We start from the raw sequence: 27,820 nt of genomic DNA, 5'->3' as shown, positions 1-27,820 counted from the left end.
GGTTTTTCTGCCAGTGCGGAGCTAGTGCACCGAGTGCGGCCCGGCAGTATGGCCGCCCTTAAAGGGGAGGACCCACTGCCGTGGCCGCAATGGAAACATTTTTGCCGGCTGACTTGCCGATTGGCCTGCAAGCAGCCTGGCACCCGCACTTGGGTTGAACACTGGATTGCCATATGGATATCAGGTGTAACTTTTTAATTCAAATTAATTTTTTAATTCATTTTTGGGATATGGGTGTTGCTGGCACAGTTGGCATTTAATGCATGTCCCTAGTGGTTTGATTGGCTGGCTAGGCCACTACAGAGGGCATTTAAGAGTCAACCACATTGGTGTGAGACTGGAATCACATATAGGCCAGACTGGGCAAGGACAGCTTCATTGTCACTTTTTTACTGACACCTGCTTTTTATTCTATTTACAGATTGTTTTTTTAACTGAATTCAAATTCTCAAACCTCTGGCGGAACTTGATCTCAATGTCCCTGGATTATTCGGTCATGCCTCTAGATTCCTAGTTCAGCAATATAACTACTATACAACTGATTGTTGCATAATGTGTGGTGCACACAGTAATTTGTATCTACATGTATTTTGTAGTATGCTAAAACTCCACCCATATTCGTCATTAATTCTGGGATTGTAGCTTCCTGCATTTTTAGGGATCTATGTACTGTATCTGATACTAGGGTCAGAATTTTAATTTGTACTGGGTGAGACACTGGAAAGTATTCCACGCGGGACAATTAGTTTCCCGAAGGGCCTGTTTAGCATTTAGAATCACTGTTCCCTGCCTGCAGCCAGCCAGATGGAGAGACTGGTTGGCTGTGGGCGGGTAGGCCTGTGACACTAGGCCGCATAAATGAGGCAGGCAGGGATCTGAGCGGAGGGGGGAGGTCGGAAGGTGATCGGGGGCCAGGAGGGGAGATGTCAAAGAGGGGATCGAGGGCTGGAGGAATGGTCAGGGGCAGAGGATCGAAGACCGGGGGGGCAGAAGCCTCGAGATGTGAGGGGGTGGAGATTAGAAGGGTCGGAGGGGGTGTCCGTTTGTAGGGTTGGCAAGGCATGCTGGATCCAGCAGGTAAATGATAAAGCACTTAGCTCCTGTATCCAGCAGTACAGTACTCCCTTTAGCTAACAGGTTCCCAGTGGCCTGGGAAACCTGTCAAGCCAGAGTTAAATTTAAAATGGTGGAGCACCATGAAGCACGAAGCCTCATTATAATATTTAAAGAGCCAACCTGCCTCCTGTGAGCAGGATTGCTGCCCGCCCTCTGATTGCCTCCGTTAAGCAGGGCTCTCTTTGAGGCTGAAAGAATACCTAGATAAAGTTGTATTTCTATTTTCTGTTTGCTCATAATTTGGCTTTGGAGAACTTGCAGTACTTCGGTTTTGACTTCACGAAGGAAGATACAAATAACCTTCCGAAGGTACTAGGGAACAGTGGGTCGAGTGAGAAGGAGGAACTGAAGGATATCCTTATTAGGCGGGAAATTGTGTTGGGGAAATTGATGGGATTGAAGGCCGATAAATCCCCGGGGCCTGATAGTCTGCATCCCAGAGTGCTCAAGGAAGTGGCCCTAGAAATAGTGGATGCATTGGTGATCATTTTCCAACAGTCTATATCGACTCGGGATCTGTTCCCATGGACTGGAGGGTAGCTAATGTAACACCACTTTTTAAAAAAGGAGGGAGAGAGAAAACGGGTAATTATAGACCGGTTAGCTTAACATCAGTAGTGGGGAAAATGTTGGACTAAATCATGAAGGATGAAATAGCAGCGCATTTGGAAAGCAGTGACAGGGTCGGACCAAGTCAGCATGGATTTATGAAAGGGAAATCATGCTTGACGAATCTTCTGGAATTTTTTGAGGATGTAACGAGCAGAGTGGACAAGGGAGAACCAGTAGATGTGGTGTATTTGGACTTTCAAAAGGCTTTTGACAAGGTCCCGTACAAGAGATTGTTCTGCAAAATCAAAGCACATAGTATTGAGGGTAATATACTGACGTGAATAGGGAACTGGTTGGCAGACAGAAAGCAGAGAGTCGGGATAAACGGGTCTTTTCAGAATGGCAGGCAGTGACTAGTGGAGTGCCGCAGGGCTCAGTGCTGGGACCTCAGTTCTTTACAATATACATTAACGATTTGGATGAAGGAATAGAGTGTAACATCTCCAAGTTTGCAGATGACACTAAACTGGGTGGCGGTGTGAGCTGTGAGGAGGATGCTAAGAGGCTGCAGGACAGGTTAGGTGAGTGGGCAAATGCATGGCAGATGCAGTATAATGTGGATAAATGTGAGGTTATCCATTTTGGGGGCAAAAACACGAAGGCAGAATAGGAAAAGGGGAGGTGCAACGAGACCTGGGTGTAATGGTTCATCAGTCACTGAAAGTGGGCACGCAGGTACAGAAGGCAAATGGTATGTTGGCCTACATAGCTAGGGGATTTGAATATAGAAGCAGGGAGGTCTTAATGCAGTTGTACAGGGCCTTAGTGAGGCCTCACCTGGAATATTGTGTTCAGTTTTGGTTTCCTAGTCTGAGGAAGGACGTTCTTGCTTTTGAGGGAGTGCAGCGAAGGTTCACCAGACTGATTCCAGGGATGGCTGGGCTGTCATATGAGGAGAGACTGGATCAACTGGGTCTTTATTCCCTGGAGTTTAGAAGGATGAGAGGGGATCTCATGGAAACATATAAGATTCTGACAGGACTGGACAGGTTAGATGCAGGAAGAATGTTCCCGATGTTGGGGAAGTCCAGAACCAGGGAATATAGTCTTAGGATAAGGGGTAGGCCATTTAGGACTGAGATGAGGAGAAACTTCTTCACTCAGTGAGATGTTAACCTGTGGAATTCCCTGCCGCAGAGAGTTGTTGATGCCATTTCACTGGATATATTCAAGAGGGAGTTAGATATGGCACTTACGGTTAAGGGGATCAAGGGGTATGGAGAGAAAGCAGGAAAGGGGTACTGAAGGAATGATCAGCCATGATCTTATTGAATGGCGGTGCAGGCTCAAAGGGCCGAATGGCCTACTCCTGCACCTATTTTCTGTTTCGATGTTTCTATATATATAAAGAATATGGGGTGTGTGAAAGTGAGCTGCCAGTGGGGTGATTGTAGTAACTTGGGAATATACCTGAGTTGGATATCAGTGGAATGTTGAATAATTATATTTTGTACTCTTGACTACTATACTGCGTGGGATTTGATGACCTGACTAGTTTCAAAAGAATATTAGGATTGCCTTTCTAGGGTGGTTGTGGTCCATGGCGTGTTTCAGGAAGTAATCTTGCTCCTCATAAACACCAGACAGTAAAAATATCTTGCTATGGGGGTAGGAGCAAAGCCAATGCCATTGTGGCTTGCAGCAAGTGAATCATGTATCCAGTGATATGGTTTGTGTCTTGTAAATGGTGCTTTGGATGTATGTAATCCACTTTACACGTTGCTTTCTAAATGCCTTGTAGTTTGTAGCTACGCCAGTGGCCTATTGAAGCTGTGAGTGTTAAAGGAATAGAATTATCATCTCTTTTAATCACTGTCAATGTAACCTTGTACATCCAATGTAGCTTGGGGGTACAGGGCACAATTTCACAATTTGCAGGTGACACAAAACTTGTAAGTATGGTGAACAGTGAGGAGGATAGTGATAGACTTCAAGCGGATGTAGACAGGCTGGTGGAATGGGTGGACACATGGCAGATGACATTTAACGCAGAAAATTGCAAAGTGATACATTTTGGTAGAATGAGGAGAGGCAATATAAACTAAAGGGTACAATTCTAAAGGGGTTGCATGAACAGAGAGACCTGGGGGTATATGGGCAAAAATCGTTGATGGTGGCTGGGCAGGTTGAGAAAGCGGTTAAAAAAGCATGCGGGATCCTGGGCTTTATAAATAGAGTAAAAAAGCAAGGAAGTTATGATGGACCATTTATAAAAACACTGGCTCGTCCTCAACTGGCGTTCTGGGCATCACACTTTAGGAAGAAGGTGAAAACTTTAGAGAGGGCGCAGAAAAGATTTACAAGAATGGTTCCAGGGGTGAGCGAAGCTGGGGTTGTTCGAGCACAAAAGGCTGAGAGAAGATTTGATCGAGGTGTTCAAAATCCTGAGGGGTCGAGACAGAGTAGATCGAGAGAAACTGTTCCCATTGGCAGAAGGGTCGAGAACCAGAGGACACAGATTTAAGGTGATTGGCAGAAGAACCAAAGGCGACACGAGGAAAATCTTTTTTACGCAGCGAGTGGTTAGGATCTGGAATGCACAGCCTGAATCGTGACTTTCAAAAGGGAATTGGATAAATACCTGAAGACAAAAAAATTGCAGGGCTACGGGGAAAGGGCGGGGGAGTGGGACTAGCTGAAGTGCTCTTGCAGAGAACCAGCACAGGCTGGATGGGCTGAATGGCCTCCTTCTGTGCTGTAACCATTCTATGATTCTTTTAAAATGGGTGGATTAGAGTGGGCGGGTTGGGATCGGCATTCAGATTTTTAATGCTTTAACCTCTCACCCGACACCAACCCGCCTGGTTTTTGAACGAAAGAAAAACTTGCATTTGTACAGCGCCTTTCATGGCCACCGGATGTCTCAAAGCACTTTACAGCCAATGAAGTAATTTTGAAGTGCGGTCCTTCTCCTACGCCTCTCCACCGTCGCCCAGCTGGGTGGGACTGCACTCACCTGGTTCCATTCTTATCTATCTAATCGTAGCCAGAGAATCACCTGAACGGCTTGTCTTCCTGCACCCGCATCATAACCTCTGGTGTCCCCCAAGGATCTATCCTTGGCCCCCTCCTATTTCTCATCTATATGCTGTCCCTTTGCGACATCATCCGGAAACACAGCGTCACCTTCCACATGTACGCCGATGATACCCAGCTTTACCTCACCACCACTTCTCTCGACCCCTCCACAGTCTCCAAATTATCAGACTGCTTGTCCAACATCCAGTTCTGGATTGTTTTCGGTCCCCGCCATAAATTCAATTCCCTAACCACTGACTCCATCCCTGTCCCCAACTTCTGTCTGAGGCTGAACCACACTGTTCGCAAGCTTGGTGTCATATTTGACCCTGAAATGAGCTTCTGACCACATATCCGCAGCATAACTAAGACCTCATGTTTCCACCTCCGTAACATCGCCCCTCTCCGCCCCTGCGTCGGCTCATCTGCTACTGAAACCCTCATCCATGCCTTTGTTACCTCCTAGACTTGACTATTCTAACACACTCCTGGCTGGTCTCCCACATTCTACCCTACGTAAACTTGAGGTGATCCAAAACTTGGCTGCCTGTGTCCTAACTCGCACCAAGTCACCCCTGTGCTCGGTGACCTACATTGGCTCCCGGTTAAGCAATGCCTCGATTTCAAAATTCTCATCCTTGTTTACAAATCCCTCCGCCTCGCGCCTCCCATCTCTGTAATCTCCTTTAGCCCCACAATTCCCCGCGATATCTGCGCTCCTCAAATTCTGCCCTCTTGAACATCCCTGATTATAATCGCTCCACCATTGGTGGCAGTCCTTCTGTTGCCTAGGCCCCAAGCTCTGGAACTCCCTGCCTAAACCTTTCGGCCTCTCTTTTCTCCTTAAGACACTCCTTACTTTTGCTCCCTGGGTACTACAAGATAAGAAGACTGATTTTAAGTATTCTTACTGGCGTGATGCATGTCTTGTATCATTATTTTTTAAGTTGGCACATGAATTGGGAAACGATCAATAGTACAGGTATTTGATTCTTTTGGTGTTCAAACTGCTCATTCCTCATCAAGATATGGAGCAAGGCGGCACTCGTTCTGAATAATTTCAATTCATGAAGTTGGGTGTTGCAGTGATTCCTGCACAATACTCGTCAACAAACCATTGAACCTTACCTTGCCCATCTAGTTTGATTAAAATCTCATTCAGCTCTTTAAATGCCAGTACTTGTGATCTGAAGATTAAAAATGTTTACCTACAGGATTTAACTTTGTTTTTAAAAAAAAAAAGGATCCCATGCCCAAATGTGAATTTGTAATTGGAATTTTGTATACTTTTACCCACCCATTTAAAAATTAATGTGCATCTTTATTTTCAATTCATCTTGAGTGAGAAGTGAATACTAATGAAATGTAGGTGCAGGAGCCTCCAAATAATGGACTGGAAGACATAGAATAAGGTCAAAGGTCAACTTGTTAACCCAGAATAAGCAGCTATTCAATCACACTGTAAGGATTAAAGATTTTAAACTTCTTATTCCTCCTTTCTTTCCTGAAGGTGTCCCATGCAAGATTTCACGGGTGCCGGCCACAATCCACTGCATGTGCCTTTTTTTAATATGGTTAGTTTTGACAGGAAATTCACCCATCACTACTGAGCTCAGGTTTGTCCTCGGGCTAACCACACATGCACACTGGCAGCAGCCACTCGGGGGGGCGGGGGGGGGGAAACAATTCCCCATTTTTCTTTGCCTCCCCGGAGTGCTAAGGCCTACTGTTGCATTGGCTGTGATCAGTTAACAGAACAGACCAAGCATCTAACCTGGGTCCTCCTTCCCTGGCAGTACTGCTCAGCACCACTCGTAGTAGCCAAGCTATTTGAACTCCCGATTATTCTGGGGGTATTTCAGAGATTACAAGTAAGATTCAAAATACTGACCGTTTGTAAGCAACTGCAAGTTGGGTAAGTCCCTGCTGTTCGAGAAGTTGTTGAATGTGCTCTTTTATTTCACAACTGATGGAAATGTCATAACTCACCACAATGAACGCTGCATCCTTTTAAAGTTATACTTTGCTCTGATGTGATACGTACAAAAGGAAATAGAAATGGATCCAAAAATCTGCTTTTAGTGTTACGCTCGTGCCGAGCCCCAATCTGAAAGGCTGAAAAGCAATGAGTGATGGGGGCAGGGGGGAGAAAAATACAACTAGTCAAAGGCTTTTTAAGAATGGTGAAGGCCTCTTTACTGAGGGGACTGGGAGCCATATGAAAGAAACATAAGATTTGGATGGTTCAGAACAGCTAATGATTTGATTTTATCAGAAATAAATGTGTGGATTTCTCAACCCCCTTATTAACCTGGCTCCTTTTAGCAGTTCGTACACTCAAAATGAGTGAATCGACAGTCCACTATTTGTTATATGGAATGGATTCTGAAGGTGAAATCATAGACATTTCATTGCAGAATGTATTTCATGTCTATGCTGGTATTGGCTGCTTCACTGGAGTGCCATCGTCTCATTTCTCTGCTCTTTCTGTGTCCCTTTTAATAATTGTCTTTGTGTTTAATTCTCCCTCTCCTAGGCTTCAATAGACTTCTGTGATTAAGCATTCCAAATCTAATAATCTATATATTGGGGGGGGGAAAAATCCTTCTAACCTCTCCCTTTAGATTTCTAGTACTAATCTTTAATTCGTGCTTCCATGTTACAGATTCACTGAGTGGTGGAAATCTTTCATTTATATACTCTTTTTGAAGGCTTCTATTAGATTATCTCTTGGTCTTCATTGAATGATGGCCAGACAGTGGAGGCCTCAGAGAGCAGCTGGGGCCATGGAACTGCACCAGAAAAGGGGAGAAAATGTGTGTGTTTATTTTTGAAGAAAAACGTTTGGTTGTGACAGTCGAGGCTCCATGAAAGTGTTGAAGGCCAGGATGTTGATCCCACTCCATCATTTTATGTACACCCAGTACGACATTGAAATTCCCATTTCATGTATGCTACCCATATGACCCCCTCGTAAATGTAAACAATGAAACATTTTCACCATCAATTTTCATCATCATAGGCAGTCCCTCGAAATCGAGGAAGACTTGCTTCCACTCTAAAAGTGAGTTCTCAGGTGACTGTACAGTCCAATATGGGAATTACAGTCTCTGTCACAGGTGGGACAGACAGTGGTTGAAGGAAAGGGTGGGTGGGGAGTCCGGTTTGCCGCATGCTCCTTCCGCTGCCTGCGCTTGCTTTCTGCATGCTCTCGGCGATGAGACGCGAGGTGCTCAGCGTCCCCCCGGATGCTCTTCCTCCACTTAGGGTGGTCTCTGGCCAGGGACTCCCAGGTGTCGGTGGGGATGTTGCATTTTATCAAGGAGGCTTTGAGGGTGTCCTTGGAATGTTTCCTCTGCCCACCTGGGGATCGCTTGCCATGTAGGAGTTCCGAGTAGAGCACTTGCTTTGGGAGTCTTGTGTCGGGCATGTGGACAATGTGGCCCACCCAGCGGAGCTGGTTGAGTGTGGTCAGTGCTTCGATGTTGATGATGTTGGCCTAGTCGAGAACACTGGCACTGGGTTACACCTCTTTTAACATGCCGTTAAATGTGTTTTTAAAGATATGAATGAAATAACATTCATACAGTGAAATGAGTGAACTTGGGCTGACCAGTTCTCTCCTAGCACGAGTTGATGCAATATCTATTGTGCACCACTAAAAGGCACTGTAATAACTGAGCTCACAAAGGGCCTCTAGTGGTAGTACAGGTATTTCAAATGGTTACCGGAGGATGTGAAAGTAAATACCAGCACTGTCAATATATTAGGGTGCCAGCAATTAAGGGATAGTCCTGTGGAGTTTTTGAATCGAACTCCTTTAACATAAGGATTTGACAGTGTGAGTCTGGGCCAATTAGTGTAACAATTGTCTATATAATCATGCAGTTTCACCACTGGACCTTTGCAGATGATTCCAACATCTGCTGTAGAGCAAGAGGGTAATTATTTGATGTCACTGGATTATTTTTATAAATATATCTGGGAGGCCGCAAATTGTTTGAAGCCTAAAGTGAACTACATGGCAGTGGGAGTCCTGCAATTTGGTGAGCACCTGATTAACATTACTGAAGAACCTATACAGACAGCATACTGTGAGGAGGCACAGTATGTTAAGTTAGTAGACGCACTCCATGCTGAGCATCAAATCCACCTGATGATAACAACAAGATACTTCATGAGTGGGCTCGGCCTGTGTAAAATCGAAGGGAACGCTCACCAGGTTGTAAACTGCAGCATGTGTTGTTGTAAGGGATCATGGCAGGAGTCACGAGCCAAGGATGTTATTGATAACTGTTTCAGGGCAAAGTAATAACTTTCATTCTCCTGCTTGCCTAATTACAGCAAACATGCCTGAGGGCCCAACCGCCTTCAAAGCACAAAAATAAAACCATTCTGACTGGCACAACATCTAATCAGTTATTGGCAATCCCATGTCGAGAAAAGTTATTTAAAAAATGTATATGGATAGCTATATTGTCAGATCCGGTGAGTACAGCTAAATTTAGCTTTAAGGGATATGTCTATATGTTTATTTTTAAAGTTGAGCCATGTATATCATTAATACATTGAACTAATTTTACATCTACTGTATGTGCCAGATAGTATCAATTTATATCTGCAGAACAATAGTTCCATAATTTGCGGTCCTGATGACAGCAAACTGGCAGCTTTCTTTTATATTATTTGTTTCCGGGATGTGGTGTCGCTGACAAGGCCAGCATTTATTGCCCATCCCTAATTGCCCTTGACAAGGTGGTGGTGAGCCACCTTCTTGAACCGCTGCAGTCTTTGTGGTAAAGGTACTCCCACAGTGCTGTGAGGGAGGGAGTTCCAGGATTTTGACCGAGCGACAATGAAGGAACAGTGATATATCTCCAAGTCAGGATGGTATGTAACTTGGAGGGGAATTTGGAAGTGATGGTGTTCCCACGCGCCTGTTGCCCTTATCCTTCTAGGTGGAAGGGGTCGCGAGTTTAGGAGGTGCTGCCGAAGAAGCTGTGGCGAGTTGCTGCAGTGCATCTTGTAGATGGTACACACTGCAGCCATATGGTGGAGGGAGTGAATGTTTAAGGTGGTGGATGGGGTGCCAATGCGGGCTGCTTTGTTCTGGATGGTGTCGAGGTTCTTGAGTGTTGTTGGAGCTGCACTCATCCAGACAAGTGGAGAGTATTCCATCATACCTCTGACTTGTGCCTTTATAGATGGTGGAAAGGCTTTGGGGAGTAATGAGGTGAGACACTTGCCGCAGAATACCCAGCCTCTGATCTGCTCTTGTGGCTGTCATTTCATCTTTGAAACTGACCGTAAGTTCAGGATTTAGCGCATGCACAGCCGATTGTAGAAATCATGAAGTTGCGGTCTGTCATTCACTGCTCCTCCACAGGCTGTGCTGTGCCCCCCCTCCCCCCCCACAGAGCGGCAATCTGAGAAATCTCTCAAATCATGGAAACTAACGAAAACTTTGACTCTTCTGCAGTAAGCACGCTGTTAAATTACCCACCAAAGGGATTAGGTGGAACTGGGGTTTTAACATTGTATTGACTGCTAAACAAAAGTTATGGCCCTGAAAAACTTATTTTAATTTTGTGCAGTTTCAAATTTATCCATTTTAATAAAAATGTTAATTTTTTTTCAAAAAATGTTAATTTTTAAAAAAGTTTTTGCCTCTTTATTTCAGGTTTGCCTTTGCCCCGTGTGAGAGCCCCAATCTTATTTTTGCTCTCGCTAACAATTTTTTAAAGTTAGAATTTTAAGAGCTTACCCATACTCTGGTTCCTTGTCTGAGAATTCAGTATTTCGATTGGCTGCTTAGACAGCTTGACATCATAGCAGCTTGCACTAGGGGATCCCTATTATACTCCGTTGATTTGAATTACACCGGAAAATCCGGATGTCTCGACACAGAGATTGCGAGATCTTTGGGCGAAGCGTACTTCAGAATCAGCGGCAAACGCCTTTGCTTCACTGCTGACTGCAAATTCCAGGCCATCAAACTCAATTAATGGCTGCATTCTAAAATATTGCTAATGTTTGCCAATATTGTCAAATTGTGAAGATTTTTCAGGGCCCTAACCTTATAAAATTTGGTATTCTCCTCATTAATTCTAAACTTTATTTTGGTCCTGTAATGTATGCACCTGTGAGGATGCTCACAGGTTTGTAGTGCAGTTGAGGGGTCGTTCAGCCCGACCGCCTGCCTCTCTTCCACGGTTACATCCGAGCCAGGGTGTCCCTGGAGATGGAGCATGCGGTGTCCACCGGTACACTCGCGGCTTTCCGTGAGAGGTGGGCGCCGGAGGGACTGGAGTGCATCATCACCCCCGGCAACCAAATTTTAATTTGATTTTACATGTTTTAAAGTTTAATTTGTTTTATTGCCAGGTTTTAGTGTCCCCCCCAGTAGGGGGCACTTGTATAATTTGCCTCTCGGTGCCCTAAAAAACCCCACAAAAAAACCCATAAACCCCGCCCCCCCCCCAAAAAATAAAAAAAAACAAAGAAATGCACTGGAATACTGTTTGGAGTGTCCCCCTCCTTTAATCAGTGGGCACTTGATTTAACGTTTATTTTTTGTTTCACAACTAAGAGTTGTAGAGCTGTTGAGGAGTCGTTCAGCCTGACAGCCTGCCTCTCTTCCACAGTTACATCGAGCCAGGGTGTCCCTGGAGATGGAGTATGCGTCCACCGGTACACTCGCGGCCTTCCACGAGAGGTGGGCGCTGGAGGAACTGGAGTGCATCATCACCCCCGGCAACTAAATTTTAATTTGATTTAAGTTACTGCCAAAGTTTAATTTGTGTGTTGTGTAGGGTTTAGTGCCCCCCCCTCTTTTATAGCCGGGGGCACTTGTATAATTTGCGTTTTTGGTGCTCTCAAAAAAAAAACAAGGGGGCATTGGAATGAAAGTTTCTAGAGTGTGACCCCCTTTAATCAGGGGGCACTTGTTTATTGCCTTCAACAAAAGAGCTGTTGAGTTGTGAGTGGCTTAGCCAGTCACATGATGTTCACAAGACTCAATAAAACCCCAGCCAGTTGGATTCAGGGGATCCACGATGAGGAAGATGGGTGTGAGCCTGGTGGATGAACTGGTAATATGTAGTGTGATTGTTAAACCTTTGCGAATAAACCAACTAGTTCTTAGTAGCAATGTGTTGCATTGAAGTCTTAATCAAGGAGCCCATGAAGCAAATACATTACAGTTCCCCTGGTGATTTAATTTCTTGACTTTTTTTTGTCTACATCTGTGTTCATCCCTACTCTCTGTCTCCTACTTCCCGACCAATTTCCAACCCATGCCGCAAAATGTTGCCTCCAAATCTGTCTACTTTTATTTCACTTTTTTTTCATGCAGGTCAAGTTCCTCTGATTCTCAGCTTACCTCTGTCACATCGTGAATACATTTGTGCTTTTGTATGTGTAAAATGGTTTTCAATACAGACAGGGACATTTTGTTGACATTAAATATTTGTACATTAATGTAGTCCTTCAGTTTTAGCTGTAACTCAGTGGGTGGCACACTCGCCTCTGAGACAGAAGGTTGTGGGTTCAAGTCCCACTCCATGGACTTGAGCACATAATTATAAGCTGACACTCCACTGCAGTGCTGAGGGAGTGCTGCACTGTCGGAGGTGTCGTCTTTTGGATGAGACGTTAAACCGAGGTCCCGTCTGCTCTTTCAGGTGGACATCAAAATTGTGCCATGGGATCTTTTAAGAAAAGCAGGAGAGTTATCCCCGGTGTCCTGGCCAATATTTATCCCTCAATCAACATAACAAAAACAGATTATCTGCTCATTATCACATTACTGTTTGTGGGAGCTTGCTTGTGTGCAAATTGGCTGCCGCGCTTCCTACATTACAACAGTGACCACACTCCAAAAATACTTAATTGGCTGTAAAGCGCTTTGAGACATCTGGTGGTCGTGAAAGACGCTATATAAATCCAAGTCTTTTTTCAAGTTAACACATGACTAATTTAACTTTTAATGGGTGTGTTATGTGGATTCTGGTGTATAAAGCAGACTTTCTGTTCAAGGATTCAGAGTTTCTTTTGATGTGCTATTACTCAGAAAAGCCTGCTCTGTTATGGGTTTTAAAAGCTGTATAATTATTTCAGATAGTATGGTGGATGAGGGCTGTTTTCTAACTCTGGGTTTAAATGTAATGTGTCGGCTTGCATGTGCTTTACATTAATGTCTATATTAAGGTTTCAGGGTTTGGTCATTTTAAAATCATGTCTACAGTAAATTACCTGTTGCAGATATTTAGTCTGCATGAAAAATCCCCAGAATTGGAGTTGGAGATTAAAATAACTACAGTTCTTGCAGACTTCAAAAAAAAAATGTCCAGCCTATTCCTGACTAAACTGTCCATGATCCTGGAATCTGCATTTCCTGATTGGATTTATGGCATGGTAAATTTCATGACCAATAACTTTTTCTTTATCTTGGTGCATTTATTATGTCAGTCTTTTACATCGGTCTATCCTATTTTTTTTAAAGTGCTATATCTAGTAAAGAGTAGGATTGAAATGATAAATGTGGATCAAATATCCTAACCAATTGGTTCCTGAGAACATGGAACGTAACTGGTGAAAGATGAAGTATTTTGTGTTGTAAGAATAGATCTGCCCAACAAGCCTGTTCCTTCCATGAACTATGTACAATTGACTCCAATGCAAACCAGTTTTAATCTCTGTACAAACTTTAGTCCCATACGTTTGAACAGAATTGGCTCTTTGGCCCTTCAAGTCTAGCCCGGTGGTTTTCTTTAAATAAGCCGCCTGGTCCAATCCCACATTCGTGCTCACTCATCGTAGCCTTTTAATATTCCTCTTTCTCAGGCAGTTATCTAATTCCCTTAGATAGAATGTATGGACGCCACTTCAAAAACCATTTGTGGCCAGATGTTCCACCCTCTGTGTAAAGCAAGTGTTGTAACCTTCCTCCAGTGCAGTGCTGAGGGAGTGCTGCACTGTCAGAGGTGCTGTCTTTTGGATGAGATGTTAAACCGAGGTCCCATCTGCCCTATCAGGTGGATATAAAAGATCCCAAGGCACTATTTTGAAGAAGAGCAGAGGAATTATCCCTGGTGACCTGTCCAATATTATCCCTTAATGAACATAACAAAAAACAGATTATCTGGTCATTATCACGTTGCTGTTTGTGGGAGCTTGCTGTGTGCAATTGGCTGCCGTATTTCCTACATTACAACAATGACTGCACTCCAAAAATAATTCACTGGTTGTAAAGCGCTTTGAGACGTCCGGTGATTGTGAAAGGCGCTATATAAATGCAAGACTTTCAATTCTTTTTGTGGTTATCTTGAAGTTGCATTCTTCTTACTGTCTTGTGGAAATGATTGGTCCAATAAACCGAAAATAACTGTTAACCAGTTAAGGCAAGAAATGTTACAGGTAAGGATACCTTTGGGGAAAATGAATTTGAAATAATGGTAGCCTTAGCTTAGTACAAAATGTGTTGAACTTGTTTCATATTGTGGGTTTATTTTGTATTTAGTTCATCGAAAATGAAAAACATTTGTGTTGCATGTATTTACCACAAAGGTGTCTTGTCCTGAATTGTCATACACCAGCTGATTGCACTAATCTGTGGGCGTTATTGGAACTGATGGTTTCCATGGCACAGGAGTCGCACTGTGAATGAGGGCTTCTCAGTGCTGTGGTCCTCAATTCAGCTTTTTGTTCTTACAATATAGAGTTAGTGCTGTAAGTCGTTCTGGTGGTGAAACAAAAGTCTTGAGGATCTAGTAGAAAGAGTTCCGAACTTTAAACTTAATTCCCAGAAGCCTCAATTGCCAAACATCAAACAACAAGTATGTCTGACCTTTGATTGAGATTGTGCATGGGCAGGTGGTGGGAGAAATGTGTTAAGAAAGTACCAAGATTGCTTTTTACTGCAACTTGCAACTTGAAAGATTAGCGTTTCCGTTCAATTTCCTTTTGTGGTAAAGCACAATTAAAGCTATGAGGTCGGATGGTTATCACAGAAAATCTGAATTGGATGTACAATCTGCCATTTAAACCAGGTTACCAGGTTCTATTCTCAGCCCCTCAAAATTACCCTCGTTTTCATCGTACTTGTGTCCTTCTCAATTACCATCTTAAAGCATATTATATCATGGTCACTATCGCCTAGATGTGTCCTAATGCAAGAAACACAGAAAACTAGCATGCAGGTACAACAAGCAATAAGGAAGGCAAATGCCATGTTGCCCTTTATTGCAAGGGGGTTGGAGTATAAGAGTAAGGAATTGTACAGGGCCTTGGTGAGACCACACCTGGAATACTATGCACCTGGAATACTTCCTTATCTAAGGAAGGATATACTTGCCTTGGAGGCGGTACAACAGAGGTTCACTAGATTGATTCCTGGGATCGAGAGGTTGTGTAGAATGGGCCTATACTCTCTGAAGTTTAGAAGAATGAGAAGTGATCTCATTGAAACATACAAGACCCTGAAGGGGATTGACAGGGTAGCTGCTGAGAGGTTGTTTCCCCTGGCTGGAGTGACTAGAACCAGGGGGCACAGTCTCAGGATAAAAGGTAGGCCATTTAAGATGTGATGAGTAGGAATGTCTTCACTCAGAGGGTTGTGAATCTTTGGAATTCTCTGCCCCAGAGGGCTGTGGATGCCGAGTCTCTGAATATATTCAAGGCTGAGATGAATCAAGGGATATGGAGATCGGGCGGGAAAGTGAAGTTGAGGTCGATGATCAGCCATGATCTTATTGAATGGTGGAGCAGGCTCAAGGGGCCATAGGGCCTACTCCTGCTCCTATTTCTATGTTCTTAATCTCCACAGAACTGCATTATTCTGGAAATATCTGACCTTCCAAGAGGAGAATCATTCATTCTGTGCACTTTAAGTTAGTTATTGGTTTAAAGCTTGACCAGGATAAAATGTGGATTTTGTTTGCAAGAACCATTGCTTTTATGTTGCTATATTTGAGTTTTGAGACTGATAAATTCCCGGATTGGGTTGCTTTAGAATTTTTACTCAAACTTGTCATTTTTGCCATCTGTGGAAGTTCATACAGTAGAAGCAGCTGGCAATATTTCCTCATTGGGTAGAGATGCCATTGTATTCCAATCACTCCGACTACAGTGTGATTTCTAAAAAAACAATTGTTCCCTGATCGTGTTAGATGTGGAGTTTTGCACACCCATGTTGAGATTCATAACTTCCTTAACTCCAGGTAACTTGGAAATTTTGGATTATTGCAAGAAAGGATATTTACAGACTCTCCCATATTTCTATTTCTGAGATTAATGTGACTCCAGACCCATGGCAATGTGGTTGACTCTAACTGCCCTCTGAAATGGCCTAACATCCACTCCGTTGTACCAAATCACTACAGCACAGTCAGCAGGGGAGTTATCCCCGGTGCCCTGACCAATATTTATCCCTCAATCACAAAAACAGATTATCTGGTCATTATCACATTGCTGTTTGTGGGAGCTTGCTGTGCGCAAATTGGCACATTACAACAGTGACTACACTCCAAAACGATTTCATTAGCTGTAAAGCGCTTTTGAGACATGCGGTGGTCATGAAAGGTGATATATAAATGCACTTTCTTTCTTTATAAGTCTTATTAAAAGGTCTTTAGCGGCCGATGCAATAATGGGTATTTTACATCCCATACTGAATTATCTTTATCCAACTACATTTTATTAATTGGTTGACAGGATATGGATGTCACTGGCAAGGCTGGCATTTATTGCCATTGAGGAAGTGGTGGTGAGCCACCACCTTGAACCAGTTGTTGTGGTTTGGTACAACTGAGTGGCTTGCTAGGCTATTTCAGAATCAACCACATTGCTGTGGGTCTGGAGTCACACACACGCAATTTGGACAGCAGATTTCCTTCCCTAAAGGACATTAGTGAACCAGTTGGGTTTTTCCGACAATCCAGTCACCATTACTGATACTGTACCAGCTTTTTAATTCTAGATTTATTTAATTAACTGAATTTAAATTCCCCAGCTGCCACGGTGGGATTTGAACTCGCATCTCTGGATCATTTGTCCAGGCCCTTGGATTACTAGTCCAGTAACATAACCACAATGCTACGGTACCCCTATTGATTTCAATGTAAAAGGCAGATGTCAGATATAAAATAGTCTTTGATTAAAGTCTGGCTTTGTTTAATAATTTCTAACGCTTTTTATTTGAGCATTGACTTTCAATAGACTTCTTAATATAGACTCTGTCCACTGCCAACACAACTGCAACTTGCCCAGCAGAAGTTCACGAGGTGATAACTGCCTCCGTGAGTCATTTGTCAAAGGTAGCAGGTAACTGAGCCATTCGGTCCAGAATGTCTGAGGTTTAATTGGTCTCTGATATTAGCTGGGTGGCAGTAGGTGCACTACAATTGGCTTCAGCTCCCATGGGATATTGGGAGGAAAAGCCAGCGTGTTTTCTTGGCCCTAGTGTCAGCTGCGGCTCCGTGGGTAGCACTCTTGCCTCTTGAGTCAGAAGGTTGTGGGTTCAAGTGCCACTCCAGGAACTTGAGCACATAAATCTAGGCTGACAGTTCAGTGCAGTGTTGAAGGATTGCTGCTATCGGAGGTGCCGTCTTTCGGATGAGATGATAAACCGAGGCCTCGTCTGCCCTCTCAAGTGGATGTAAAAGATCCCATGGCACTATTTTGAAGAAGAGCAGGGGAGTTATCCCTGGTATCCTGGCCAATATTTATCCCTCAATCAACATAACAAAAAAACAGATTATCTGGTCATTATCACATTGCTGTTTGTGGAAGCTTGTGCGCAAATTGGCTGCCTCGTTTCCCACATTACAACAGTGACTACGCTCCAAAAGTACCTCATTGGCTGTAAAGTGCTTTGTGACATGCAGTGGTCATGAAATGCAAGTCTTTCTTTCTCATTGCTATCTAGTAGCAAATACCTTGGAGCTGCCATTCTGGTGCTGGCACTAAATATCCTCCTTATTTTTGGGCACTGGCTAAATGTAGAAGTGCCAGACATGGAAACTACCAACCTTTTTGTATTTGTGCTGTTAGTTTCCACATAAGATTCCAGATCCATTCAGGTAAATGTGAATAGCCCGAAATCATCATTTGAAGCTGTTTCACATTACAGATCACCAGTAAGACCCATATCCCAATGGGGAAAACTGTTTTCTCTCTACCTGTTTACATTGGTTCTGTAGAATTCATGGTCCGTCGCATGTTGTATAATAACACACCACCATTTCATTCTGTACCCGTGGGATTTGAGTGGTGATTTCTACAAACAGACAACTAGCCTTTATGCAACAAATGCACATGGTGTTTAGTTGTACATTTTTCTAAACACTGACTTAAAAAATAATCCAAATGCAAACTGATAATGTAACAGACACGAGGTGGTATCTGAAATTCTTCAATTTTGAAGATATGGCTTCAGCTTTTAATAAAATGAGGCTTTTAGTTGACTGGATCTGATGCCAATGCCATAGCCAAGAACCTAATAATCTAGAAGGAACCTAGCAAATCTCCCACACAATACACATCCTGTGGTGAGTGTGATCAAAATTAAATTTTGGCCTGAGGTTGATGTTGTACATTCAATTATGACTGCCATAAATACTCAACTGACACAGAATATCTTTTCTTGTTTCCTATGATCAATGAAGTGGAAGGAATGGCTTCTGCTTACACCGAGCGAGTATTTTTCCCTAGTGAAAACAAAATTCAAATATTTCATCCAATTTTATTTCACAAAAGCTGCCTTCAGCAGCAGCTTTGAAAGGAAAGTTCTACCTCAGACATCATTTGTGCTGCTGTGAAGTCCCACATGCTCTTATCTGTGTGTGCTGGCTATATTTTAAACTATAGCATTAAGTTTGAAGTTAATGCTGTTTTGAAATTAATGCTTAAATGCACATTACTGTCCTAATAGGTGTTCAGATATACTGTGGATTTTAACACCTGTACTAAGGACTATTGCCAGATGGCAGTATTGGTTAATGGCCCATTTCTAAATTTGGTCGATTTAATGTCTTCACTGTTCTATGGGCTGGCTTAAACCTTTCAACTATTTTATTGTTAAATCACAAAGATTTGTGGTTTGCCTGTGGCCTTTGTAAGGGTAAGAGAACTGTGGTCACGATTACGGCATCTGAGATCTCCAAGCATGCTCTCCTCCTTCCAAATGAGAGAGATGAGGTCATGCATTCGAGCCAATAGTGCCTCTCCACCATACTTCAGTGCCTCAGCAGGGATTCCATCTGCTCCTGATGCCTTGTTGTTCTTGAACTGACGGATGGCCATTGCTACCTAATGCAGGGCTGGGGTTTTGCTGTGATGGTGGCGGGTAGCATGCTGCGGGATGGAGTTGAAGACACTCGTGGCAGAGTCTTGATTAAGGAGATCTTCATAGAAACATAGAAACATAGAAAATAGGTGCAGGAGCAGGCCATTCAGCCCTTCTAGCCTGCACTGCCATTCAATGAGTTCATGGCTGAACATGAAACTTCAGTACCCACTTCCTGCTTTCACGCCATACCCCTTGATCCCCCGAGTAGTAAGGACTTCATCTAACTCCCTTTTGAATATATTTAGTGAATTGGCCTCAACTGCTTCCTGTGGTAGAGAATTCCACAGGTTCACCACTCTCTGGGTGAAGAAGTTTCTCCTTATCTCGTCCTAAATGGCTTACCCCTTATCCTTAGACTGTGACCCCTGGTTCTGGACTTCCCCAACATTGGGAACATTCTTCCTGCATCCAACCTGTCCAAACCCGTCAGAATTTTAAACGTTTCTATGAGGTCCCCTCTCACTCTTCTGAACTCCAGTGAATACAAGCCCAGTTGATCCAGTCTTTCTTGATAGGTCAGTCCCACCTATCAGTCTGGTGAATCTTCGCTGCACTCCCTCAATAGCAAGTATGTCCTTCCTCAGGTTAGGAGACCAAAACTGTACACAATACTCCAGGTGTGGCCTCACCAAGGCCCTGTACAACTGCAGCAACACCTCCCTGCCCCTGTACTCAAATCCCCTCGCTATGAAGGCCAACATGCCATTTGCTTTCTTAACCACCTGCATGCCAACCTTCAATGACTGATGTACCATGACACCCAGGTCTCGTTGCACCTTCCCTTTTCCTAATCTGTCACCATTCAGATAATAGTGTGTCTCTCTGTTTTTACCACCAAAGTGGATAACCTCACATTTATCCACATTATACTTCATCTGCCACGCATTTGCCCACTCACCTAACCTATCCAAGTCACTCTGTAGCCTCATAGCATCCTCCTCGCAGCTCACACTGCCACCCAACTTAGTGTCATCCGCAAATTTGGAGATACTACATTTAATCCCCTCGTCTAAATCATTAATGTACAATGTAAACAACTGGGGCCCCAGCACAGAACCCTGCGGTACCCCACTAGTCACTGCCTGCCATTCCGAAAAGTACCCATTTACTCCTACTCTTTGCTTCCTGTCTGACAACCAGTTCTCAATCCACGTCAGCACACTACCCCCAATCCCATGTGCTTTAACTTTGCACATTAATCTCCTGTGTGGGACCTTGTCGAAAGCCTTCTGAAAGTCCAAATATACCACATCAACTGGTACTCCTTTGTCCACTTTATTGGAAACATCCTCAAAAAATTCCAGAAGATTTGTCAAGCATGATCTCCCTTTCACAAATCCATGCTGACTTGGACCTATCATGTCACCATTTTCCAAATGCACTGCTATGACATCCTTAATAATTGATTCCATCATTTTACCCACTACTGAGGTCAGGCTGACCGGTCTATAATTCCCTGCTTTCACTCTCCCTTTTTTAAAAAGTGGGGTTACATTGGCTACCCTCCACTCGATAGGAACTGATCCAGAGTCAATGGAATGTTGGAAAATGACTGTCAATGCATCCGCTATTTCCAAGGCCACCTCCTTAAGTACTCTGGGATGCAGTCCATCAGGCCCTGGGGATTTATCGGCCTTCAATCCCATCAATTTCCCCAACACAATTTCCCGACTAATAAAGATTTCCCTCAGTTCCTCCTCCTTAATAGACCCTCTGACCACTTTTATATCCGGAAGGTTGTTTGTGTCCTCCTTAGTGAATACTGAACCAAAGTACTTGTTCAATTGGTCTGCCATTTCTTTGTTCCCCGTTATGACTTCCCCTGATTCTGACTGCAGGGGACCTACGTTTGTCTTTACTAACCTTTTTCTCTTTACATACCTATAGAAACTTTTGCAATCCACCTTAATGTTCCCTGCAAGCTTCTTCTCGTACTCCATTTTCCCTGCCCTAATCAAACCCTTTGTCCTCCTCTGCTGAGTTCTAAATTTCTCCCAGTCCCCAGGTTCGCTGCTATTTCTGGCCAATTTGTATGCCATTTCCTTGGCTTTAATACTATCCCTGATTTCCCTAGATAGCCACGGTTGAGCCACCTTCCCTTTTTTATTTTTACGCCAGACAGGAATGTACAATTGTTGTAATTCATCCATGCGGTCTCTAAATGTCTGCCATTGCCCATCCACAGTCAACCCCTTAAGTATCATTAGCCAATCTATCTTAGCCAATTCATGCCTCATACCTTCAAAGTTACCCTTCTTTAAGTTCTGGACCATGGTCTCTGAATTAACTGTTTCATTCTCCATCCTAATGCAGAATTCCACCATATTATGGTCACTCTTCCCCAAGGGGCCTCGCACAATGAGATTGCTAATTAATCCTCTCTCATTACACAACACCCAGTCTAAGATGGCCTCCCCCCTAGTTGGTTCCTCGACATATTGGTCTAGAAAACCATCCCTTATGCATTCCAGGAAATCCTCCTCCACCGTATTGCTTCCAGTTTGGCTAGCCCAATCTATGTGCATATTAAAGTCACCCATTATAACTGCTGCACCTTTATTGCATGCACTCCTAATTTCCTGTTTGATGCCCTCCCCAACATCACTACTACTGTTTGGAGGTCTGTACACAACTCCCACTAACGATTTTTGCCCTTTAGTGTTCTGCAGCTCTACCCATATAGATTCCACATCATCCAAGCTAATGTCTTTCCTAACTATTGCATTAATCTCCTCTTTAACCAGCAATGCTACCCCACCTCCTTTTCCTTTTATTCTATCCTTCCTGAATGTTGAATACCCCTGGATGTTGAGTTCCCAGCCCTGATCATCCTGGAGCCACGTCTCCGTAATCCCAATCACATCATATTTGTTAACATCTATTTGCACAGTTAATTCATCCACCTTATTGCGGATACTCCTTGCATTAAGACACAAAGCCTTCAGGCTTGCTTTTTTAACACCCTTTGTCCTTTTAGAATTTTGCTGTACAGTGGCCCTTTTTGTTCTTTGCCTTGGGTTTCTCTGCCCTCCACTTTTCCTCATCTCCTTTCTGTCTTTTGCTTTTGCCTCATTTTTGTCTCCCTCTGTCTCCCTGTATAGGTTCTCATCCCCCTGCAATATTAGTTTAACTCCTCCCCAACAGCACTAGCAAACACTCCCCCTCGGACATTGGTTCCGGACCTGCCCAGGTGCAGACCGTTCGGTTTGTACTGGTCCCACCTCCCCCAGAACCGGTTCCAATGCCCCAAGAATTTGAATCCCTCCCTGCTGCACCACTGCTCAAGCCATGTATTCATCTGCGCTATCCTGCGATTCCTACTCTGACTAGCACGTGGCACTGGTAGCAATCCCGAGATTACTACTTTTGAGGTCCTACTTTTTAATTTAGCTCCTAGCTCCTTAAATTCTTTTCGTAGGACCTCATCCCTTTTTTTACCTATGTTGTTGGTACCAATGTGCACCACGACAACTGGCTGTTCTCCCTCCCATTTCAGAATGTCCTGCACCCGCTCCGAGACATCCTTGACCCTTGCACCAGGGAGGCAACATACCATCCTGGAGTCTTGGTTGCGTCCGCAGAAACGCCTATCTATTCCCCTCACCATCGAATCCCCTATCACTATCGTGCTCCCACTCTTTTTCCTGCCCTCCTTTGCAGCAGAGCCACCTACGGTGCCATGAACTTGGCTGCTGCTGCCCTCCCCTGATGAGTCATCCTCCCCAACAGTACTCAAAGCAGTGTATCTGTTTTGCAGGGGGATGACCACAGGGGACCCCTGCACTATCTTTCTTGCACTGCTCTTCCTGCTGGTCTTCCATTCCCTATCTGGCTGTGGACCCTTCTCCTGCGGTAAGACCAACTCACTACACGTGATACTCACGTCATTCTCAGCATCGTGGATGCTCCAGAGTGAATCCACCCTCAGCTCCAATTCTGCAACGCGGACCGTCAAGAGCTCGAGGCGGATACACTTCCTACACACGTAGCGCCCAAGGACACCGGAAGTGTCCCCGAGTTCCCACATGGTACAGGAGGAGCATATCACATGGCCGAGCTCTCCTGCCATGTCTTAACCTTAGATACCCTTAAATTGGTAATAACAATGTTACAGTTCACTTACTTCGAGGTGCTCCTTCTAGCGGGCCCTGACTGCCTCGGTGTCCGATGAGGGTCTCTCCATTCTTGGCATCTCAGAGATGCAGTAATCGTGACCATCTTTAAAAAAAGGAACAAGTCTGACTGCGGCAACTACAGAGGGATATCCCTGTTGTTGGCCACTGGGAAAGTAATTGTTAGAACCCTCCTCAACTGTCTTCTCCCTGTGGCTGAAGAGGTCCTCCCGGAGTCACAATGCGGATTCTGTCCACTACGGGGTACAACGGACATGATCTTCATGGCGCAACAACTGCAAGAAAAATGCAGGGAACAGCACCAGCCATTTGTACATGGCCGCCTTTGACTGCACAAAGGCCTTTGACACTGTTATCCGCAAGGGTCTATGGAGCATCCTCCTCCGTTTCGGCTGCCCCCAAAAGTTTGTCACCATCCTCCGCCTGCTCCACGACAACATGCAAGCCATGATCCTGACCAACGGATCCACCACAGATCCAATCCACGTCCGGACCGGGGTCAAGCAGGGCTGCATCATCATGCCAACCCTCTTCTCGATCTTCCTCGCTGCAATGCTCCATCTCTCACTCCACAATTTCCCTGCTGGAGTGGAACTAAACTACAGAACCAGTGGGAACCTGTTCAACCTTCGTCGCCTCCAGGCTAGATCCAAGACCATCCCAACCTCTGTTGTCGAGCTACAATACGCGGACGATGCTTGCGTCTGCGCACATTCAGAGGCTGAACTCCAAGCCATCATCCACATCTTCACCGAGGCGTATGAAAGCATGGGCCTTACACTAAACATCTGGCTGGCAAAGGTCCTCCACTAACCTGACCCTGCCACACAGCACTGCCCCCCCCAGTCATCAAAATCCACGGCATTGCACAACATGGACCACTTTCCATACCTCGGGAGCCAACTATCAGCAAGGGCAGACATCAACAACGTGATCCAACCCTTCAGTGCGCCAGCGCAGCCTTCAGCCGCCTGAGGAAGAGAGTGTTCGAAGACCACGACCTCAAATCTGGCACCAAGCTTATGGTTACAGGGCAGTAGTGATACCCGCCCTCCTGTATGGCTCAGAGACATGGACTATATACAGTAGACACCGCAAATCGCTGAAGAAATACCACCACGCTGTTTCCTCATATCCTGCGAATCCCCTGGGATGATAGACGCACCAATGTCTTGATCAGGCCGGCATCGAAGCACTGACCACACTTGACCAGCTCCGTTGGGCGGGCCACATCATCCGCATGCCCAACACAAAACCCATGTGGGCAGAGGAAATGTTTCAAGGACCCCCTCAAAGCCTCCTTGATAAAGTGCAACTTCCCCACCGACACCTGGCCAAAGACCGCCTTAAGTGGAGGAAGAGCATCCGGGAGGGCACTGAGCACCTTGAGTCTCGTCGCCGAGAGCATGCAGAAAGCAAGCGCAGGCAGCGGAAGGAGTGTGCGGCAAACCAGACTCCCCACCCACCCTTTTTTTTCAACCACTGTCTGTTCCACCTGTGGCAGAGGCTGTAATTCCTGTATTAGACTGCACAATCACTTGAGAACTCACTTTTAGAGTGGAAGCAAGTCTTCCTCGATTTCGAGGGACTGCCTATGATGATGGTGATGATGATGAAGAGAACTCTGCTCACTTGCCTTCGGGCTTGAATAGGAGAATAGTTGGAAAGTCAAATATTTACAGCTTTCACTGTACAGTTTACAACTGAATGCAACAGGCTTCCCGTCTGAGAACATGTGGAGGTGTTGCAGTGCATTATAGAACCACCAATGTGCTACATCAGAGAAATGGTGGTTACAAAATGCAGGGTGTGATCTCGTGTCTGAATTCCTGATCTGATGTGGCTGGGGGCGCCTCTAAATGGAGCGAAAATCTGAGTGACTATTGTCACTTTACTGCAATCCGAGACCATCTAGCAGTTTGGAGCAGTACACAGGGCAGATTTCTTGTCCATATGTGGCCCAACTGGAGAAGGTGAAGCAATGGGTAATATTCTCCCAAAAAGCAATGAGATTTACAATACACAAATCAATCTTGATTCTGAATTGGCTTTTGTGTACATTATTTAAATTCTTAAATGCCCCAATCTGAGTGGAGGCACAATTGATTTCAGAAGTTTTACCATGGCAAAGTTTTGGTGACCTTAATTGGAGAGAGGGAGGAGATGCTAAAAGGAAAAGTTTTAATTGTATGATGGCAGACAGCAAACTTCATCTTATCACAGCATCTCTCACTGGCTGAGTGCTGATGCCACTTATGAATAAAGGATCGGTTCAGTAGGAGTAGGCTGGAGGGAAGGGCTTTAAGCACTAGTTTGGGACTATATTTCCCACTAATTTTTAAGGCAAGTGCCTTCATCTTGTGATGAGTGATGGTAAATAGCAAGACGATGACCTTTGAACACATGCATGTCTTGAGAGTTTAACGTCTAGGGGTAGAATTTCTGCTTCGGGTACAATCCGCGATCTGGGCCCAAATTGCGCCCATTTTGAGAAGAGTTTTATTTGTGAGTTGCATATCGCCGACTGGGAAATCTGCTGTGAACCAGTGCAATGGGGCAGTATTTTTAAATTGTAATTAAAAATAAAAATTGCTTTTTTAAAAAAAAAAATCCTTGATCTGTCTGAGAGGTAACTTGGTGTAGTTTGATTAATACAGCTGAAAACGGATTTATCACAAGAAATAAACATTATTCATTACAGTGACAATCCACCACCTGTAAACTATGATCCTTGTAATTCTTTGGCCCTGCATGCGCAGTTTTTACATTGCCAGCAAACCAGGTGCGCGGATTCCCTGACACACTGCACGGGGAACGTTGTCTGTGAGTAACCCCACTTTAAAGACTGAAAATGACTTTTAAAACATATACAGAGCCATTGCGAGTGCAGTATTAGGGTGCAGTAGTCCGTTTCTTAGTAAATTAAGCAAAGATTACGTTTAAAAGCTTTTGAAACCCACAAGCACCAGCTAAAATTTTAGAGCCTCCTCGAAGGCCTGCAAATGAGCGCAATTAGCAGCAAGTCCCAATGGGGAATAGGTCGGTCTGGGGGTCGTGGCCTGTTTTGTGGGTGGGCCCGGCTTCGAGCGTGATGTTGTTTAAACTCACGGAAACTCGATTAGCGCTGAATATAATTTGCGCTTAAAATTCTGAGATCTTTTTCACAGGTTATGCTGATTTTGGGCAATTTGCACCGAAAAAATAAGCAGAAACTCTATCCCTTAAAAGTTAGAGGTATAATATTAAATCTTGTAGCTACTGGTTGAAAACAATATAGCAGAATCTGCCCTCTGTTGCTCGTGTGCTGATATGAGCTTTGAACTTGCATTCCTTAATGTGAACTTTTTTCCCTTTTTTTTTCTTCAAGAGTTGCCAGAAAACTGGACAGATACAAGAGAAACACTCCAGGAAGGAATGACATTTAACCTCAAATATTTGGGCATGACTCTCGTGGAACAACCAAAGGGGGAAGATATGTCATCAGCTGCTGTCCGAAGGATAGTTGCTATGGTAATACTCAATTTTGTCTACACTTTGAATGATTGGTTTTGGATACAACTCAAACATTGAAAGCAGTGATAAGAACTTTGTCAGATTTGGTTGCCAACCTCATACCTATAACGATTCGTGTTGGCTTCCCGAGATTTCCTGGTGGCACTAACATAGCACAAACCCATTATTAACATAGCTCGTAGATGCAACCCTTGTTTATATTGACCATGGTGGCGAGGATTTCTGCATCTATCACTCATCCAGTCAGTGAGTTCCAGAACCCCACAACACTGCGTAAAGAAGCCCCCCCCCCCCTCAAATGCCCTCTAAACCTTCCATCAACAACCTTAAAACTATGCCCCCTCGTAAGAGACCCCTCCACCAATGGAAATAGACCTTTACTATCTACTATGTCCAAGCCCCTCAATATTTTGTACCCCTCAATGAGGTCTTCTCTCAACCTTCTCTGTTCCAATGAGAACAAACCCAGCCTATCAAATCTGTCCTCATAATTAAGATTCTCCATTCCAGGCAGCATCCTCGTAAATCTCCTCTGCACCCTCTCTAGTGCAATCACGTCCTTCCTATAAAACGGCAACCAGAACTGCACGCAGTACTCCAGTTGTGGCCTAACCAAAGTAAGCATAACCTCCCTGCTCTTATATTCTGTGCCTCGGCCAATAAAGGCAAGCATTCCATATGCCTTCTTAACCACCTTATCCACCTGGCCTGCTACTTTCAGGGATCTGTTGACAAGCACGCCAAAGTCCCTTTGTTCATCTACACTATTAAGTGGCCTACTGCTTAATGTGTATACCCTTTCCTTATTAGCCCTCCCAAAGTGCATCACCTCACACTTCTCTGAATTAACTTTCATTTGCCACTGCTCTGCCCATCTGATCAGTAGATTGATATCCTCCATGACTTTCCTCTTCATTATCAACCACACAGCCAATTTTAGTGTCGTCTGCAAAATCATACTCCCTATATTCAAATCTAAATTGTTGATATAAATCACAAAATGCAAGGGACCCAGTACTGAGCCTTGCAGAACTCCACTGGAAACATCCTTCCAGTCACAAAAACATCCATCAATCATTAC

The 27,820-nt window shown here is 44.3% G+C and overlaps 1 protein-coding gene across 1 annotated transcript in view; it reads left to right on the top strand.

Annotated features, from left to right (window-relative positions):
* The window catches only part of ldlrap1b (low density lipoprotein receptor adaptor protein 1b), a 68,195-nt gene that overhangs the window by 9,049 nt on the left and 31,326 nt on the right, over positions 1-27,820 (top strand). The window contains exon 2 of the mRNA XM_070899080.1: positions 26,594-26,736. Coding sequence (XP_070755181.1) covers positions 26,594-26,736 — 143 coding nt within the window. The remainder of the gene's footprint in view (positions 1-26,593; positions 26,737-27,820) is intronic.

The sequence above is a fragment of the Pristiophorus japonicus genome, chromosome 14, assembly GCF_044704955.1.
Source record: "Pristiophorus japonicus isolate sPriJap1 chromosome 14, sPriJap1.hap1, whole genome shotgun sequence".
NCBI classification, from domain to species: domain Eukaryota; kingdom Metazoa; phylum Chordata; class Chondrichthyes; family Pristiophoridae; genus Pristiophorus; species Pristiophorus japonicus.
This window is presented reverse-complemented; position numbering and strand designations above follow the sequence as displayed.